Source organism: Musa acuminata, chromosome BXJ1-2 (genome assembly GCF_036884655.1).
Source record: "Musa acuminata AAA Group cultivar baxijiao chromosome BXJ1-2, Cavendish_Baxijiao_AAA, whole genome shotgun sequence".
In the NCBI taxonomy this organism is placed as follows: Eukaryota; Viridiplantae; Streptophyta; class Magnoliopsida; order Zingiberales; family Musaceae; genus Musa; species Musa acuminata.
The window spans coordinates 29,050,513-29,071,427 of NC_088328.1; the positions used below are offsets into that span (position 1 = coordinate 29,050,513).

General features: G+C 37.2%; 2 protein-coding genes across 4 annotated transcripts; both read right to left on the bottom strand.

Moving 5' to 3' along the window:
* Positions 1 to 703: 703 nt before the first annotated feature.
* LOC135608060 (mitogen-activated protein kinase kinase kinase 5-like) lies at positions 704 to 15,141 on the bottom strand. Of its 3 annotated transcripts, none has more exons than XM_065100487.1 (12): positions 14,403 to 15,141; positions 9,830 to 10,429; positions 9,666 to 9,753; positions 9,313 to 9,375; positions 9,057 to 9,220; positions 7,499 to 7,574; positions 6,633 to 6,692; positions 4,045 to 4,164; positions 1,594 to 1,803; positions 1,427 to 1,503; positions 1,071 to 1,345; positions 704 to 981 (listed from the first exon to the last, which is right to left on the bottom strand). In XM_065100487.1, exons 1-11 carry the CDS (start codon positions 14,900 to 14,902, stop codon positions 1,117 to 1,119), a joined length of 2,187 nt encoding a protein of 728 aa, XP_064956559.1. In that variant the 5' UTR covers positions 14,903 to 15,141; the 3' UTR covers positions 704 to 981; positions 1,071 to 1,116. The 3 variants fall into 3 exon arrangements, with proteins under 3 accessions (XP_064956559.1, XP_064956566.1, XP_064956573.1); XM_065100494.1 differs by having other exon boundaries at positions 9,830 to 10,426; positions 14,403 to 15,097; XM_065100501.1 differs by lacking the exon at positions 4,045 to 4,164.
* A 2,370-nt stretch (positions 15,142 to 17,511) lies between these two features.
* Positions 17,512 to 18,422, bottom strand: LOC135612061 (LOB domain-containing protein 36-like). The gene has a single exon (XM_065107810.1). It carries the CDS (start codon positions 18,420 to 18,422, stop codon positions 17,520 to 17,522), a length of 903 nt encoding a protein of 300 aa, XP_064963882.1. The 3' UTR covers positions 17,512 to 17,519.
* Between the last annotated feature and the right edge of the window lie 2,493 nt (positions 18,423 to 20,915).

Here is a 20,915-nt window from a genome sequence, read left to right on the forward strand (position 1 = left end):
CAGCCTCTTGACCAACGCTCCCTTCCTCTACATCAACTCCAATCGCTTTTACGACATCATCCCCCACTATTTAGTTATTTAAATTGTTAGCTATGTTTAAAATATAGCTATATATTTTAGTCTGATTGTTAGCTATGTTTAAAATATAGCTATATATAGCTATATTTTATCGATTTTTTTTCTTTTGCGGCATCATCCCCCACAATTTTTTTTCTTTTATCGATTTGGAACCAAATCGTAATTGAATCAGCAAAAACCCTGCAAATCATTGACTCGGTTGGATCAAATCTAGTTCAGAAGACAACTGTCAAAGGATATATAATTGGTGTCCGTCGTCGTCGTTTCAAATCTCTCAAAGATGATCATACCTTTCCTAAAAGCCAAACCTCAAAAACCTGCTTCAAACCTTTGCTATGAAATTGTTTTCAAGAAAATTGAAGGCAATGCTGAACTGTAAAAATGGCCGCAAGCAGAACGGGTAAACAATAAATACATAAAAACCATTGCGATGCTGAAATTAACAAACTACAACTTAACTACAACAATATATAATTAGCGTTGAAAAGACGAGTTGAAATGTCTTATTTCGAGCTTATAGACTGAGGGCGTTGCAAATGCTTATCCCGAGGAGAATAGGTGTTACCAGGCAAAACAAAGAAGAAAGGAGAGGACTGTCATTTGCTGTAACATTGGAGATCAGGTGTAACTATAACCCTTCAATCTCTTACTTTCAATTGCTGTATAGAGAGGTACAGACTAGCTATCAAACAATCACATTGGGAACTTTGTCCACCTGAATTTGGCTTCACTATTGAACACAACACAAGTAGCATACAACAGGCAGCTCTCCATCCGGACTGCAAAAGATGCATACATCGACCAAGCTAATTTGGAGGATCCACAGGCCAACATTTACAAAGCCCCCGCACCATCGTGGTTAAAAGCAAATACCTTCTCAGTCTCAGATTGAAAAAACAGGAGCTACATGAAGGAGTATTGATGGTAAGTTGTAAACAACCAATTTATCTCGAATGATCTCATCTTTCTATGCAGGTTGTCATATTCATTACCTGTGATTTCAGAACAAGTTGGGCCTGACCCTGCACAGCAGTCATATCAAGAGAGATCCACAGCTTCTTTCGCGTGAGGCCTGGGTAACACGTAGGGCTGGAGAATTCCAGCAGCCGAATGCACGGCATTCAGAACATTCACAGAAGAGCCAGCTGAACTCAGTATAGTATAATTTGTGTAAGCAGATGAACTAGAAGCAATTTCAGGTGCAGAACGAAGTGAAGTGCGACAGGTTGCTGCCTCAGAAGTTTCAGGATGAGAGCGACCATATTCCCTAAAGAGAAATCAACATTTTGTAGCTCTAATGAAACATAAGTTAAACAAGTTACTGTAACTTCACAGGCAACAAGCTTACCCATTAGTTGGGTGTTTTCCTTTCACAGAAGATTCGCTTCTTGATTTACTTTTGTCTCGTGGACTGATACTATTATCCTATTATGACCAAAACAGTTATTCCAGTCCATTTAATACATAATAAGGTTAAGATTTACTTGCAGAAGTAATGGAAGGACTTAGACTTACTATAATTTTAATCCCTGCAAATGCCTGTAGAGAACCATGAACATTGTAGTGGTGGGAGTGCTTTACGAATTGATGTTCAAGCAACATGTTGGCTGTTGGCCTGTCTGCAGGATTCCTCCGAAAGCAACACCGCAGAAAGTCCTTTCCCTCATTGGACAATGAATCAGGTATTGGTGGGTCTCTATGCAAGACTTTGAACATAGCTGCAGCCTGTGATCAACATAAACAGATAGCAATAAAATGCAGACCCCGATGAAGTGAAGAAAAAGAAAAAGTGCATCATAAATCAGTCATCTAAAATTGCATGGTTTAATATGTATTATTATATTAAAAACCCTTTATAACAAGAAATTAGGCTTCTTTATAGTTAATAATATATGCAAAATTATTCTAGTCCACTTAAAAACAATCAATGCTTCTTGTTGATGTCGACGGCAGAAATAAGGTTTTTTTGGCTACCTGAGTCTACCTGGTCCGCTTAAACCAGTCTTGAATCTCGAATACCCATGAATCACATATGGGAGTAGGCATTTGAGTCAGGTTCAAGTCCTGATACCTAGATGGTAGGGTTCGGGATATGGTAGGATGAGATTCTCAAATATCCTATCCACTGTCATTCCTGATACTAACTAGAGAAGGATACCCAGATCTACCAACTCACTTCAACTGATTTGGGTAATAAGCAGGACCCTAGATACATTTTAAATTCAAGTACCTTTTTAGTTGGTCGGATTTTATACCTGATCCACTGTACTCATTTTTTGTTAGCACCACTTCAACCAAGAGACAAATGATTGTTTGAAGGTGGAATTTCTAGGCAATTAATTGAATAGACAGGTGTCCCTTATAACATTTTCTATTCATCCTGCCATATTTTATCATCAAATGCCAATGACTGCAACCCAAATTGACTCATCGCTATCCATGGCAACCATAAAGAAACTCAAAATATCTATGATTTCAATTGCTGAACAACACAATCTCAAGAAATTTGTTTGTGGCATTTATTTGCAATCTGATATCAACTTGTAAGACAGTCTCAAAAGACTACAGCAAATAACAGTCTGTGTAGAATAATCCTGGGTCATTGCTATAATAATACATACTAAATCAAAAGTAAGAGGGTCTTGCCAAGGCTCTTGCCAGTGAGAGTCTAGGGAGAATCAATCTTAGAGCTTTACCCTGCACACACACAGACTGTTTCCATGACTCAAATCCTAGCTGCCCAAGTTGTAAACAAACAACAGTTACCATAACACCAAGGCCCTCTATAAAATAATAATTTGAAAAGAATTTCAGAGCACCTATGTTGGAAGCAAACTGAGTCTATATGACCAGGTGATAATATCTTATTTTGAGTGCTGGAGGAACATCAATGCATTTTTCATGTAATACTATTGAGTAAAATTTATGGATGGAAGGCTTAGGGACACTAAATTCATGGTCAGAAACAGAAAAAAAGTGTGAGTTCTGATTTCCAAGTCTAGTGAAATAAGCCCTACCATATGAGAAGTTATTTACAGAACATCAGATAGGGGCATCAGGGATATTGTCATTTAGCAAAACTCCATGAGCATCTAAAACGTCGCTTTAATTTTGGAGAAGCTTGATATTAATAAGTCAACAGGCTTAGCTCAAGTATTTTGGACCGCTTGACAAACATCCCCATCAGGAATTACTAATTTAGCAGACAACCTAAAATTGAATATTGACCTCATTTTTGAATAAAAGTGTGCACATTCTTATGTCAGGGATCTCTAAAAAAGGATACAACAACTTTCTTTTGTCAAGTAACCTGGATATTTTTCCCATTAACTGTTTATCAAATTGTACTGATTAAAATATTTGGCAAAATATTATGATACTTATGATTTCTTATTTTCTATCTTTATATATGATAATTACTAATCTCTGTGCACCAAAGAAAGTCTGGAATAAGACACGCTCAAGCCAGCAATAATCCATTTGCAAACACAAATAACACTCAAAGCCCAGATTTGCTAAAAGCCAATCAACCCCAGTTAAGAAAACAAGTCAGCATCACCAATATGATTTCCTATGGTAAGATTAAACTGTTGTATACATTGTCCCTCTTAGACCCCATGTTGACTATCCTTTTTTTGTGTTTTAATGTATGATCAGTAAAACTTCATGGGTCTTTTTATACAATAGGTTTCTACTCATCCATCGTCCGAACTTAGCTAAACAAGAAAATGACAGCAATTCATTCTTTAACCAGTATTATCTGTTGTAAACCATTAAAAAACATGTTTCTGTACATATAGGCTGTATATTCTAATTAGTCTGAATAAGTTAGTGAAGCTATTAAATCTATAGAAATAAGTCAATAACAAGCTTAAATTGGAGCATCTGTTACTTGCAAATGACAGCACAAGACATCCTAACTACATATAGCAATTGATAAACAACTTCACTAAAAAAAACACTAACGCCTTCTAAACCACTCCAAGGATGTTTTCCTGTGAGCATCTCAATGATGGTACAACCCAAGCTCCAAATGTCAACAGCAAAATCATAACCAATATCCTTGTTCATTGTAGCCTGCACTACCTGTAAGAGGATGTTCAAAAATTGCAAAGTTAAAATTGATTAAGCATGCAACAGTAGGGTCAGAACTCCAAAATTAAATGCATCGATTATGCTCCAGTTGAAAGGTGTGTCTAAAGACTTGATTTTGTCTCTAATGAAGCTTTATGCATGCATCAATTTTTTTGAAGAAGAGATTCATGATGCTTCTGAACTACACTCTTTGGAAGAAAGAGTTAGTATATCCTCTTCATTAAATACTTTTACCTACTCAGAAGAGGAAGAAGTATTTATAAAAAAAGATGTTTCAAGTACAAGAGACTGCAATCTCACATGCCAATGCAACATGGTAAAGCAGGTTCCTGAAATGGGACTAGAAGGAAATAGAAAAGGGAATTGATGCACTTTCTTGCGGGAGGTGGTCTCATGGGAAAATAAGGCATCGGAGAAAACAACAAACGGCTGCAATAATTAGCACACATGCGAGTACATCAGGAAACCATTCTTCCAGGAAAATTTCATGAACTATTAAGAAATTGAGAGAATATTGTGAATACCAGTCAAAAATACATATAAAATGGTCACTTCCACCAGGATTTCTTCAGTGATGGAATACTAAGTAACTATAAAAACACATGACAACATAGGCACTACAGACATCAAGCCATGTAATTAGTTACAAAAGGGTGCATAAGAAAAACAGGGCAACCACTAACCAGAAACCTATGAAGTGGTAAGCTTGACCATAGAAGAAATATCAAGGTCACATAAAACTGCAAGTGAGAGGTGATAACCATGGTTAACTTAATCAAATAATATACTCTTTAAAACCAGTAAACCCATAATATGGCCGTATCCATATAGTAAACATAGGCAAGGCAAGGCTTTGCAGGCTTTCATGTTAGTTCTGTATTGCATGTTTCCATAGAAAACCTTCTCATCTAACATATAGTTTCTTTAAAAACTCAATTTCATAGAAACATTCCAACTAGAAGATAATCAGATGAGATCCCATATACATAGTCACAGAAATTTCTTCATGGGCTTGACTTCCTATATCCTCTACAGGAAGTGCAAACATGAACTCAACCATCCATATTTCCAACTGAATTTTCTTAGACACATCAATACTCCTCATTGATCCACATATCTAATGCCAATACAACATAAATACTCCCACTTGTTTTATTCATAGCTATAACTGTCATCAGTTTAATTCAGAAAAGGATTTAACCATAAGAACCCAACCATACTCATATTTCCTACTGATTTTTTTTATACACATCTATATTCTTCATTGATCCACATTTTACATACCAGCATCACATATATACTCATATTTGTTTAGTTCATGATTATAACTATTATCATCCAATTTTCTTCCTTTTGTTTCTTTCTGAACAATTTTGATCTCTGCATTGGAACATCCAGTAGGGGAGTGTGATTCAGATCTCTGAGGATTGTGATCAAGACTGGTGCTTGATGGAGACTTCATGACCAATATACCCACATTTGTTTAATTCATGATTATAACTATTATCATCCAATTTTCCTCCTTTTGTTCTTTCTAAATATATCTGATCTCTGCATTGGGACATCACCAATAGTTCAATTAAAATTTTTTGACATTTTAGCTACAAACTTTTCAATTGGAAGTAGCCGCAAACTTATGCTAGAAGAAAACAAAGTAGGAAAATTTTAATCAAATTGGCTGTAATGAGCCAATAGTTATATGTCTTGGTTAACTCCATGAAAAGAAAGCTTGATGTGAATAAAAGGTACTGAGGCTATAGCAACAGCAAACCTCTAGAAAGATTTTTTTTTATAACTTCATAAGTTTCTATTGGACCCCATTGTGATTAGACATAACAAATGGAACTATGATCCCAGAGCATTATTCACTATAGTAATTCAAGACAAACCTAGCAAAAATTAAATTTGGCTAATTTCAAGTGAAATGGACTTGTACATCACTTATTTTTATTAGTCAGCACATAGGCTTTCTAACAAAATTCCATGTCTTCCTTGTCTTGACTATGAAAACTGCACTACAATGGTTAGAGTTAAGACCACTAGATTACTATAGGATGTGCTTCCTTGAAGTATACCAGATGGTAATTGTGCAAAATCCCTTCTCCCTTTATTTTGCCTGGCTTTGGTCAAGTCACATAACTCACAAACTCAAATGTCCAGCTCAGCTAAATCATGATTACTATTACTACATGTTTGCATCGATTTAACAAAAAAAAAACATTGCATAGTGAGGCAAAGTTGAAAACCTGTGTTGCATAGCTAAAGCAAATTTGTGAAATTCAAGGATCTTTTATAAACCATTGTTTAGAACTTTAGATAATGGTGAAACCGAACTCATATAAACTGCACTTCCATATCAGTGTGTTCTTATCAGAAAAAGATAAAAGACAAGAAACAAGATATTTAACCAAATACAATAATCACTACAGCAAGAAATAAGCAATGCATAAACGAATTACCTCTGGAGCCATCCAATATGGTGATCCCTTTAATGAAAGAGCCCCAGCTGCCCCATTTAACTGATCCATTTTTTAAAAAGTGAAATAAGCTAATAGTCACATTTATAGAGAAGGTTCAAAACACTTGCAGATACAGATATATTTGTGAACTCAGGGATGGCATATATGAATGTCTGCATGAATTTATATACAAATAACATGTATGTATGTACATGTGCATCCATGCTAAAACATCAGCAAATGATCAAAGTACAAATGTAGCATCAAGGGATTTGTTCAAAACAAGGCTTACAGCCCAATAAGCCCTACAAACCAAGCTTACCACCCAGTAAGTTCAGTTTAAGATTTGTATTAGCATTTTCTTCTAGGGCTACCCCTCACCATCTCCCACCGCACTACACCCTTCTCTTTCCCCATGTCACACTGGCCTCCCAACTCCTCCTCACACTGGCCTCCCTAATCCTCCTCTCTTCTGGTACCATGGTGCATACCATGCCAGTGTGTGCCGAACCCATACGAGTCCGGTCAGCAATCAGTGACTAGCACGGATCCAATTTCCAAAATTGCAATCTTTGCAATCATGCATCATCAAGAATTATGAGAACAGCCACCTGTTCTATCATCGCAATTGTGATAAACAACTCAATGACAAACCATAGTTAAATAGTATATAGTAAACCATAGTTAAATAGTATACAATGAAAAATCAAGAATATGATCAGTAATTGGATTTTAATTCATAATCTATGGAGCAAGACACATCCAAGAAGATGCCCACAGTAGAGAAGCAACAAAGATAAGGAAAATATTATATCATGACATGTAGGTAAATTTGGAGCCAGTTTCAACCAAAAGGCCACACTTACATGTTTTGCCATACCAAAGTCAGCAAGCTTGACAACGCCATGCACGTCAACAAGCAAATTTGCTCCCTTTATATCCCTGGATGAACCATTATTTAAGATGCCAACATAAATTCTTATATTAAATTATGAGTCATCACTTGCTGGAAAACACCAATGTATGCTAAGAAAGGTAACTACAGCTTGAGTTTATAGCAGTTATAGGACTATACAGACACAAGATGATAACCAATAAATATAGACATTAAATATTTAATAATTCATTTATAAATAATTAAGGAAAAAATCAACAATAATTATTTCAATAAGATTAATTCGTCAATTTTGAATTCCTACTGATGCCAGGATATTATAAATGGAAAGTAGAACCTCCAAGAATAAACTTGCAAATCTAGGACTCAGCATCCAAACAAAAAACCCAGGCAGGGGCATGCTTAAGCATCCCAGTTGTCACAATGAAACATGGCACTACTTGGTGTCACATGCATTAGTGCATTTGTATGTCATGAGAACATAAAAATTTCAGCATTTGCATTAAGAATAAAATGCAATCACCAAGGAGAAGTCAAACTAAGAATAAGAATCTTAACAGTTTGTATGACCTTAAAATTCAGTCAAAACCCAAAAGTTTCTAACTACTATCACACTTGAAAGGTACATGTACTGATTTACAAATCATGCAGCTGCAAGTTCTATCTAGTTCTAGTATGCTGTACTACTCAAAGTTTCTAGACCAATTTAAAACCAAATCATGTACTACTTTAGGCATCTTGAAGACAATGCCATTCATAAACAAGCTTCTCCAATCTTGCATCCATGTATTCACCAACTAGATATAAAATCTTACAATTAAAAGAAGAGAAATATACAAATCAAAAAAATCATTCTAAGCAAGAAAAGCAACCTTATAGAGGCACTTCAACAGAAAGTACAACTAAGGCCACACAATAACAATAACTAAATCTAAAAAGTGCCTAAGTTTCAAATGTTCATTTAAACATAACAAGACTCACCAAAATGAGGGAGAAAATTCTTCAAAAAACAGATAAAAAAACACATAAAAAAATAGGTACCTAAATACTGCAAAAGGATGCACAACATCTAATACAAATTTATAAGTTGAACAAAGAATAATCAACTCCAACTAGTTTCTATGAACAAATTAACAAGAAACTAGTTAGAATTTTAGCTGAATCAAAAAGGAGAAAAGGAGGGAAAAAAAAAGTAATCACTTGTATCTGAGGCTTAATTCACAAGCAACAACTTCATCAAACAAGACCCGCCTTTGTTCAGCTGAAATATTTTACCAATTCAGATCTAAGTGATAATTATCACAAAAATAGTTCACCGTTATCCTAGTAACACTTGTCTTTTGGATGTAGCAACAGAACACATTCTTGAACAAAAAAAGTTCAAGTCATCTTACACAGTAACCTTGTAGTCTGAGAAAGAAAAAAAATGAAACTTTTAGGAGTAAACGGATAAGTAGAGATCTAATTACATGCAAACCCACAAAAGTTCAACGATTTGACTACATATTTGCAGCAAAAGAAACACAAACCTGTGCATTATTTTTTTTCCATGCAAGTAGGCCAGCCCTTTAAGAATATGACGAGTGAAATTGCGGACAACTGATTCTGTCATAGCTCCACAATGCTGGCGTACATATTTATTAATTGAACCAGGATGAACATATTCGAGATATATGTAGAGCCGATCATCAATCTGCATGTTAAAATAATAAATAAGAAAAAATCCAGAAAGTTGTAAAAAAATGTGACACAAAAATTCCCAGTATAGACATAAGAAAAGCTCACTGTTTCACTCCCATAATATTGCACGATATTTGGATGCTTAAATTGGCTAAGAAACTTTATTTCCTGCAAAATTAGGGGACAATGGATAATAATTCGGCATATAACCAACTTTAGACATATGAAATTACTTAAACAAATAAAAAATCCACGGATGATAGCAGCAATACTCTATAAGCATCACAAAATAGCACCCTGTCACTTAGAATCTGCTCAATAGTTTAGTAGTAAAAGTTTTGTGCGTTAGTCATATCAGATATATCTGACAAAGTAATCAATTCTAGATCAGCAAGGAAAGGCTTATGCATGCTTATATTAATTGATAAGAATGATATATGTTGAAATGAACAATTAACCTGTTCCAACTGCTTTATGCATTCAGCTGACTTGGCATCATCAGGAATTATATTAACTTCTTTCATTGCACATAAAGCTCCAGTTTGTCTATCAAAAATTAAACCATATTAGAGCAATAGAAAGAAGTTTAACACCCATCGACAAAACAGGATAACATATTGACCTATTGGTGGCTTCATAAACATTCCCAAATGTGCCACTTCCAATAAGCTTTCCCTTCTGCCACTGATTTGTCATTGGCATTGCATCAGCTTTTGCTGCATTCTGATGAGAAAAACCTGATTGCGAAGGAGATGAAGCTCCTGGAGGCAAAGGAAGTGGATGAACACTAATGTTTCCACTGTTCTCATGCCATGTACCAGAGTTCTCTGGAAACAGCTTTGTGTGCAATGGGGATGGACTGTAGAGTGGTGATAGATCAGGACTGCCAACCATTTTTTCAGGTGAGGTCTGTGGAGAAAAAACTGACACCATTTCTGTGGATGGGATCTCTGGAGCTGACCAGACTTGAAGCCCTGGAGTTGCAATAGTAAAAGTGGAAAAGTCTACATTACTCAATCTCCGAGGGCTACATAAAGGACTACGTACAGGACTTGAGAACCCGCTAGTTGGAGCACTTTTGGCAGGTATATTCAGCCTGAAGTTAACAGCTCCAACAGAATTTGGACCTTGAAACATCCTTCTGTTACGTCTAAATGTAGATCCATTCAATGATATATCACTAAGCTCTGGACTTCTGCGTGAATTCTGATAAGGCGACCTACTGCAAGAAATAAGCACAAATAAATACCATAATGTACCATGAAACAAAAGCCAACCTGTTAGATTATCAAAGTAGCTATCAAGCTTTGGAAGAATGCTGAGGATAATGAACCAATCATCTACCTTTGCAGTAAATAAACAAAAAAGATATAATGAAAACATCAATAGCCAATAATATTTGGAAGAATGCTGAGAATAATGAACCAGTCAATACCATGCACAGTTTTTAAAATTTTCAATCCAAGCAAACAACTCTATCCACAAAGTTAATGTTCCAAATGCATCAGGCCATGAAAATATGAAGTAATCCAATCATTGCAAATTCACAATATAACCCATGTTAATGTACTGAAGAAAAGTGTTATGCATGTGAGGTTCGCAAGAAATTTTGCCTCTACTATAAGCCTCTAACTTGTCAGTTCCACAACTTCTCCCATCACATATCTTCTACAATTTTGCAGCCTTCAGCCTCATCCTCAGCCTATCAGCCTCACTTGAACAATCCAGGCAATGTCGGACATCCTGTCAGGCCAAACTGAGGAGTAACTATTATCCTGTCCACAGTGGAGCAACTATACCAAGTAGGGACAACATTATTTACAGATGCTGAGGGGCACAGTAACAGTGACATGAAATATCATGGAAGAATAGTGAAAATGAAAAAATTGGGAGGATAGGAAAGCTATACAGGAACTGAAGTTTTAATATGATAAGGATTATGGTCTTTTTAGTCTATAAAAACCTTGTGAGCATCTTCAAATATCTCTAGTATTACTTTGTCATTTTAGTTACCTGCCCAACAATAAGACTTTTATTTTCAAATATCCTAGAGTTCTGAAGAGGTCTTTCTCATTGTCAAATTGATGAGAGCCCTACTTAGAAAGATTGATTCTAACAGTTCAGTATCAAAGTTAGGCGTAATTTATATTCTTGCAGAATTCTACAATGGTAGGCATGGCTGCTATTAAGGTAGAGCTTGTGGGATTTACAAGCTAAAGAGATGATTAGGAGCTTGACTGTGATAATAAACATCATCATCCAATGATTAGATATGCTAGAAGACCAAGAGATCTGATCTTGACAAATCTCCATAATTCAATTCTATAAAATGAAAGCTTGCAAGGATCCACATGAATTACACAGGATGCACAGATTGAAGAGCTAAAAAGCATCATCATCAACAAAATTGGAGCAGCTAAAGTCACAAACTGTGGATGTGCCTCTCGTTGCAGTTTCTCTTATTGTATGATCACCTCAAGGTGTGACGATGTTACCTGAGCAAGAAATGATCAGATGTATACACATGAAATCCACCAGTGGTATTCTCACCGATAGGTGGAATTGCCAATGACAGCTACTCTAGGACAACACCACAGCCACAGTTCGCACCTAGTGCCTAGTGCCTGGTTACTAAACCAGCAGTGCTGTCTGATAATGCACTACCAGACAACTATACCCTACAACCCACAGCTACAAGGGCATGCTAGGGGATACGCCTATAACCCCTAAGTAGTTACCATAATCAGATATGGTTATTTGGTCATTGAGTATGCAGTTCTCCCTCTCCACCATTACTGAATAAATTAGAAAATGATAACGCAGACTCAGACTTCATTAGTTCAAAATCATTTTAACTTCCAAAATAAAAGTTTATCATCCCAATTGTTATCTATATTCTGAATTTTGAAGCAAATGAAAATTATACTTAAATCTCAAGATTTAAACACAATATTATATTTGTTACACCAAAACTCCAAAGCCACAGACAAGGCTGAAAACACACTTTACCTGTAAACTTCTTTACATGAACCTTTCTGTCACACACAATAATCGTTCAGTAGCCAAACAAAAGAATTCATATGAAAATGAAATATTAAAAAAAATAAAACAGCAAAGAAGAAAAGATGAAACATCAAATTGAAAAAAAAGAAAAGAAAAAGAAAGTACATATAAATTAAAGAAGAGAAGGAGAAGAAACAAGAAAGGGAATGAAAAAGTGAAAAATAATAAAGTACTAATGCCCTCTTGCTTGACTGTGGTCCCTATTACTTGTTCACCTTGTGCTCTTTTATTTCCTTTTCTCTCTTTTTGACCCTGTCCAATAGCTGAGAGTAATGGCAGAACAGAGATGGAAAGAAGGAATGCCAAAATTGAGCTTCTCCTAGTGTTGTTTCTTTGTGTTTTCCTCCTCTCATCTTCTGTAGTTCTTGTCCCTAGCAACTATATGCTAGTGTGGCTAACATGTTGCTCGATTTTCTGGTTTTGACCAGGCAACTTAAAGAAAATCACAAATATACCAGTACTATTGCATCAGCGACTTCCAATGAATTCAGATGGACATTGCCAGGTCAATGAGCCACAAAAAATGTTTTCCAGGACAGGTATTAGACCCGAAGCCTTCTGTTCTAAGACTTGGCTGGCACTTGAAACTTATGACTTGGCCGTGTCATGAGTCAACTTCACCATTATTTACTTATTTTTAAAATCAATTTAAATCTTCTGGGGTGAATTATAATTCATACGATACAGTCTAGTCTATCTTCCATTTTCTGGAAAGATAGGCACAAATGCAGATGCACTCTTAGAAACTTTGAGGAGTTACTAAATTGTTTCACTTACAAGCTATCTCTAGGTTGTTAAAATGTATGTGGCTAATATCCAGAAAACAAACGTAGGTGAAAAGTCAAACACCTTTAAAGTCATATTTATCGTTATGTAAGTTGGTTTTGAAAGTGCATCTGGGGAGCTTGAATAAAATTGCTAAAACATGTAAGTGCTGAATATGGTGCTTATTAAACTTCAATTTCACAATACAGAAACGTTAGTGGTCATTTCTGCTCAACTAGTTCTCCAGGAACTGGCAAGATCCTTCCTGACAACCATAATCAAGAAATAGACTGTTTCACAAGGAGATCATGGATGACAAACATTATCAGCAAGCTTATGAAATTAGATTAAACTTTAACTAATGAAATCCACACGTCAAAATGCACATGATGTGTAACCTAAAAGGCAAAGTCGTCAACGCACAAGTACTAGAACAGTTGAGGAACTTGTATAATATCCAAATGATTTTTTCTATCAACAATTATTTGAAACATCAGCTGCTCAGGGATAATGATAGAAATATAGTTTCAAAAGCTATTATGGACAGCCATGGAACTATTTGCCAAAGCTAACATCTTGACTTTGCTTGTCATTCTGACAGGTTCTCTGGCAGGCCTTTGCCCAAATATTTTCACTCATTTAATCTAAAATAGAATGCTCTATTAGTTTCTTAAACAATTGTTGATAAACCATCATACACTTCTTCCTAGGCAATGTAATTTGTCATCCCTATTTTTCATTGTACTTTCTTTGTTTAGATTCTAAACAATAAAAAAACACACATGGATTCAAGTACTAGTGCCATTAGGAACTGTAGAGAACACAAACTTAGCCCATAAAGATGAAAGATGACAAACTCAATAATGTAAATACCAAACAAGCAAACAGAAAGAATATCAAATAAAGAATATCAATAATGTAAATACCAAACAAGCAAAGAACTGGAGCATATTGTTGAAACATGGGTAATTGGGTATAAGTGATGCAATACTGAAATATTAGCAACAACATGACAATCCAAAACCCTTGGAAGCTTTAATTTTACTCAACTTGTTAAACAGTGAATATGCTTCTGAGGTTGTGGAACATGAAGGAAAACGAACAATAACTTATAGCAAAAGCCACAAAACTAAAACAAAATGTGGCTCCAGTTACCACTTGGTTATATCCTACCCGTTCGAACACTAAAAAACAAAACAATATACACCTTTTGCAGTGTTGCAAACATTCACATTAGGCAAAGTCACTTGTTATCATGTAAACAAACACTCGAGTATCCAACTTTTCACTCAATTACTAAAATATATAAGGACCGAAGTATGCCAGGAAAAATACGCCCTTCGAAAGGGAATTAAAAAGTCTCTGACCTTCCTGCTACACCAGCTGAAGCAACCCTGTCATTGATCGGCTCCACGACGGAGGAAGACTCCGTAGCTGAATGATTAGCTTCGTCACCCTCCCATCTACTTGAAGCATCTCTGGGAGAAGGCAGCGGGCAGCACACAGAGTTGGTGGGCGAGAGCGCCGTACCCAACGACGGTGCCGACGTGGACTCCGGACGAGGGGATGTGGCTGCCGCCGCTGCGGCCACCAACTCCGGCAAGGGAAGAGGTTGCGGCAGAAGCACCGGCGACGACGACGATCGGATCGGATTGCAGTCAAGATTGCTGGGCGAGCGCGACACCGGCGTCGAGCCCGCGGAGACGGGGCCGGCGGCAGAAACGGCAACGCGGCGGCTCCACGGGAGGTAGAGGTCCCTCGCACGGCTACGGCCAATTGCGCCGCCGCCGGGGGAGGAGGCGGCGGACGAGGGGGACGAAGAGGAAGAGGAGGGCGAGACGGCGCTCTTCCGGTTCCACCAAGGCATCGCGAGGGCAAGGGTCGAACATGGTATGGTGGGGGAGACGCCCTCAGCGCAGGGATCGGAGCCCAACCCCAAATCCTACGCCTCGATCCACGAGGCCATCGTCGCCCATGGAGAACCCTAGAATTGGGTGGAAAGGGGGCGACATCCCTCGCTCTCTCACCCGATAATTCTTTTGGCGTCGCCCCCACGCGGCTTTGGGACGTACGGAAAACCGGACGCATTTACCAAAAGGTCAACCGTTTCCCCCTCTCCCCTCTTCTTTTTTCCCCCTTTTTCTTTTTCCCCCTCCTCTTTTAATTTCTGTACTAATGTCATGCAGGTGATGGTTGACAATATCTAATTTTGACTTTAAAGAAATATCAACTCTCTCTCTTTTATATTTATATATATATACATATATATATATATATATGTATATATATTCCTTAAGAACAGTAAGATGAATCAATGTCAATGTGTTTAGTCTTGATATAATATATCAATGTCTTTTACTATTTCTTAAATAATGAGTTGTTTTCCCATCCATGAGAATTTATAGATGAGTCCAAGAAAGGACATCACCTATAATTGCTGGTGCAGTCTTAAAATAGCAGCAGCAGGTCAGGTTTGACTCTCATGCACTAATCCACAACTATGCAACGCAAAAGCTATCATATTTTTGCCTTTTAATTTTGACTTTGGTAGAAGCAGAGGTTATATAAATCATGCATTATAGTCGCAATTCTTCATGGCCAGTCGACGTGGTTCTATTTATATTGTGAGATTTGGCGCATTCTCATACAAGTCAACCACCCCACAATTCTGTATGTATCACGTAGACGGCCAATCTCACTCTCTTTTTAATTCTAGAAAGATAAAAAAAGACCTGTTAAACCAACATAATTTTAGCTCTTGATGACATTTTTTTATGTTATATTTGGATTTCTTAGTATTCTGTTCTTCCTGAGTTCTTGGTTTATTCACATTGATGGTTATCTTTATCCTAAAAAGAAAAAATTCTTTCATGTTTCTTTCAAAAAAATTTGTGGAACATTAACAACTGCATGATAATTCATTCGCCTTCAATTCTCCATAAAAAAGGGTCTCTTCTTTCTTACATATCTACATGGCAAATCATCATAACTCATAGAGAGTATGGTTAGATTTGATCCAAATTTACATTAATATTCACCAGCTACAAACCCTCAACTGTTTTGAGTTGATCTACCCAAAGTCTTTGGGCAAAACCCATTTGCTAGATTGACCTCTCTTTATTACTTGTGCACTCTTTCCAACCTCCTCCCAAAGCGTTCTGCAACCCTCCCCCCACTTCACATGCACCGTAGCCTCGGTTACCTTGCATGGATTAAAAAGTGGGCGATCCACATGAGCTGAACCCTTTTATCAGCTTAAACAAACAAAGAAAAGCTCACCATGTTGAGTCGCCAGCAGATCGGCATTAAAAGCTCTCTTCCAAGTTCACATGCAAGTGCAGTGCATACGTTGGGAGCATGTCCACGATCAGTAACTTTCAGTATCGAGGCTACGTAGCTAACTCAGTTCAGTTGATGGCTTAGCATAGATTTCCATGGCGAAAAAGTCAATGCAATAGGAGGAGAGAGCTTTCGGGGGAGGTACTGCCGCCTGTCACTATTTTGTAGTATCTTTGTTTGCTGCAAGTGAGAGGACGGCTGCAGTTTTTACCTAAATCCATGCGGAGGAAAAGGAAGGATTAGGTTTGGCTTTTATGAGGAACGCAAACCACAAGCCAAACGTGATCCCAAATTATTACATGATTCCAACTTCCAAAGCCCTTCACTTTCATGCATTAAGCATCATTATAAGGGTAAATTTTTGGTCAGAAGACCGATGAATTATAGACACTTATTAACCTTTCTCTACGTACAGTACTGATTACTCCCACAGGCACTCAGAACACAAGCCAAGAAAAGGAAATCAAAAAGGGTAAAAAGCCAAGGTGGGGGTGAAGGAAGATGAGGGCAGGAAGGTGGTCAGAAGGTTGCAGCGAAAGATGAGGTGATTTGATGGTCAGAAAAATAGATAATAGATGATAGAGGGTTGGTTCTGAATTTATATCTGCTACACCTACCGCTGCTTATGACTGCTACATCTGCACAACAATCTCTGCATCATTCCTTTTGCTTCTTCTCTTTTCTTGGTAGACTTTGCATGCTATATCTGAGGCTATGTCTCTCTCCTATTCTTGAGCACCCCGTAGAGGTCAGCAAACCAGATCGACCTGTGAGAGAATTGAAGTGTCATCTCATGTAATGCCAAGGGAAACATTGAAAGAAACGTAGACTAGGTGCATGTTAGGGTATATCCGAGGCTTCTGCATAGCGCTGCAGTCTTTACTACATTGCTTGTGAACTCGAAAATGCTTCAAGAAGTCCAAGCTTTAGGAACGTCCAGATTTACATGTTGGGATGAGTGGAAAGGAAAATACAATTTAAGTTACTATATATATATATATATATATATAGAGAGAGAGAGAGAGAGAGAGAGAGAGAGAGAGAGAGAGAGAGAGAGGAGAATTCTATACATCTGAGAAGGAAGAGAGATCTCTGATTTTTGCCAGGAGTTAAAAGGGATATATTTGAATGCTTCTTTCGTTCTTTCAATATGACGGACCGATGTCACTCCTCCCGTAATGGCTCTGGTCTCTATGGTGCTGCGTCTGTGTCTGCCACTGCTGCTGCTGGGGTTGCTGTTCGGGGTAGTGCTGAGGATGCACAGCAAATGACAACTCGAATGGCTGCGCCGGAACCAGCGGGAGCTCACAGGACGACCCCGCCGGCATTGCAGACACCATGGTGCCATAATCGATCTTATTATAGCCCTGACCACTGTCCAGAAACTCGGAATTGAATCTGGCCAGTTCTTGCTGCTGCTCGAAGCTCCTCAGCATGTCTTGCTCTCTCGCTGCAGCCAAAGCAGCCATGGCCATTTGTTGCGCCTCCACTATCCGCGGCGGCTGCGGCTGCTGCTGCTGCGCCTGTTCAGGTATCAAGATCTGCGGGTAGTGCGATGTGCCGGGTGCGGCAACACCAAGCCCCGCAATGGTCCCCATTCCCAGGACGCCGTAGGTCGCTGTGGACGAAGGATAGAACCCTTGGCGGTGGTGGTGGCCGTGTTGGTCCTGATGCTGGTGGTGGGGAGGGGGGAGGAAGGGATCGAAGGCAGCAGGGTCGATGTAGGTGGCAAGCTCTTTCTCGACGTTGTAGAGTTCATTCTGGATTCGCTCGAGCCTCTGTTGGAGAAGGCAGATGTAGCCCGCACAGCCATAAACGGGCTCGCGGAGCCGCGCCTCCGCTTCATAGACCAGCGTATTGACGGCATCCTGTCGCTGCGCGGGGTTCAGGTCACCGAGCATGCGCGCCAATTTGCTTGCCCCAAACATGCGGTGCACATACACGAAGTTCGTCACCTGATCCGTCGGAAAGTATGGTGCAAACAAGCAATTCGGCGTGCACTTTCGCCGCAGGAACTTGCAGGCCCCGCACGGCGCGTTCGATGACATCCACTCCTCTCCTTGTCCTTGTTAAAAGAGGAAAGCCTGATCGGAGAAAAGAAACTGGTTCACAAATCTTGAAGGTCGAAATGCCTGTCAGCCTCTTCCGGTCATTAATTGCTACTAATAATTGCACCAAAACAAGAACAAGGCACTCTAATAATAGAATTAGGGTTTCAGGAAAGACAACTTCAGGGCGTTTCAGAAGACAGAGATCTGACAGACTACCTTTCCGGCTTTCATGACCTGCTCTAAATCGGAACAAAGCATAACATGTCTCCTCCGCCTCCTCCTCCACCACCTCTTCGAGTGGAAGCACGTCGCAGTCCGAAAGGCTCGACGATAAGGGGAGAAATAGGAAAGAGAAAAAGGACGAGATCTTCCCGAACAAAGCTTTTAGATCCCCTCCGGTCTCCCTCGACTTGTCTTCTACAGAGTAGGAAAGAAGACGGTGATCGGGGATATCAGTAGATCTGATATACCATATATGTCTCTTCCATTGAACAGCCAAACAAGAGACGCACAAGAGCTAAGCCTCAGAAGGCAAAAAAAGGGAGAAAGAGAGTGAAGAAGACGAAGAAGAAACTAAAAGCTCGTCGCCTTCATTTGCCCGCTTCGATAGGAAGGATGTGAGGAGGAGGGAGAAGGTTCAGATCCCAAAAGAAGCCTACAAGAAGATGATGGAGCTTCAAGATAAGGAAGAAATGACAGTAATAATTAACAAGAAAAATACTTCCTACGTTTGTTTATTTCTTGTAATTCTTTGTTTGTTTTCCATCGTCGGTACGTCGGCATCATCGTGGTATTAGTTTATGCAAGATTGGTGTTATTTATGAGAAAGATATATGATGGTAAGATTAATGGAGTGGTAAATCGTGGATGCCAAAATGATTCGTGTTCACTGCCGGAAAGAAAAGAAGACTGTACAAGAGGCGATGTGAATGCAATGAATGTTGCACCCTGTGCGTACGTGTACGGCAGTCCTATCTGTTTGCTGGTTGCCATGGACGTGTGTTCTTCGCTTTATATATATATATATATATATATATATATATATATATATATATATATATATATATATATATATATATATATATATATATATATATATATATATATATATATGTTTTTTTTTTGTCATAGCCTCCTAAGTTTCAAAAATAAAACTCTGCCTTTTTTAAATGATAAATATTCTTGTTGAATCAATTGTGTTGATATTAACTTCAACGCGAAAATAAACGGGTTAAACATGAATCAATTTTTAATAATGTATACTATATCCTCGGATATCTTATTGTTAGGGTGAAATAAAAAACAAAGTATCACTTACAAGAGGAGTCTAAATCATTTGAAATCTTAATGAAAGGCTTGTATTGCACCTATATAGACATCAAACCTTTTTCTCTAATTTAGATTTTTTATTTTTTTATTTATTCAAATAAAAATATTATATTATTTTTTATTTTCTTAATATTTTTTTTATTTCAAGCAAAATAGTATAAATCCATCTAATTGTTCTTTAACATTTGAGCATCTAAATAGATGAACAACCCATAGCAAAAATTTAACCTAGAAAAGTCAACTCTTGATATATGAGACTCTGTTTTTGAGGTAAAATAAAAAATAAGATATCACATATGAGAGGGAGTCCAAATCATTTGAAATCTTCATAAAAGATTTACATTATACCCATATGGACATGTATAAGATATTTTCTAATTTAGTGATTTTATTTTTTATTTATCTAATTTATTCAACATATTAATAGTTTACCCTTTTTTATTTTCTCCATATTTTTTCAACATTTACTAATTAAAAAAAATTGTTTGATATTTTTTTCTATTTTTTAAAATCTACACAATCTATGGGTTTTAAAATTTTTATTATAATTTTACATTTCTATCAAAATTTGATGTATTTATATAATATTTTTGATATTTAAGCTTCTAAATATGTTCTAAAGTATCTGATACCATAATTTTAGTTTGATCTGAAATTAAAGTATCGATCTCAAGGAATAATCCAAATATTTTAAAATTTAAATAACTGTCAATTGTAACCAAATGAACCTCTATAACACTTTTCCAATTAAAATAATAATATTATTTATTTATTTATTTTTGACATTTGAGCTTGTAATATGTCCTAAGGTTATGGTAAATATTTGGTCCAAATAAGTTAATTATTGGTATTCGATATCTTAATTCTGGTTTGATCTCAAAATCAGTATATTAACCTTATTAAAGATAACTTTAAATTACGACCAGATGAATCTCTATAACAACTATTCTAATTTAGAGAATTGTCTTGATATTTTTGTGATTTATTCAGAATATATATAGTTCCCATTTTTTTATTTTTTTTATAATTTTCTTATTTTTTATGAAAATATGATGCATTTATCTAATAATTTTTAGCATTTGAACTTTTAAATATGTTCTAAAGTTATGGTAAAAATTTGGTCAAAAAAGTGGTATCCAATAACTTGATTTTGGTCTGACT

Bases quoted from the DNA above. Each gene is read 5' to 3' on its own strand.
- LOC135608060 (XM_065100487.1), bottom strand. From the start codon at position 14,902: ATGCCTTGGTGGAACCGGAAGAGCGCCGTCTCGCCCTCCTCTTCCTCT. The intron at 9,376-9,665 runs GTTAATTGTTCA...CTAATTTTGCAG, and splicing joins GCATAAAGCAGTTGGAACAG to GAAATAAAGTTTCTTAGCCA. The intron at 9,221-9,312 runs GTGAGCTTTTCT...TTTAACATGCAG, and splicing joins AATATTATGGGAGTGAAACA to ATTGATGATCGGCTCTACAT.
- LOC135612061 (XM_065107810.1), bottom strand. From the start codon at position 18,422: ATGTCATCGAACGCGCCGTGCGGGGCCTGCAAGTTCCTGCGGCGAAAG.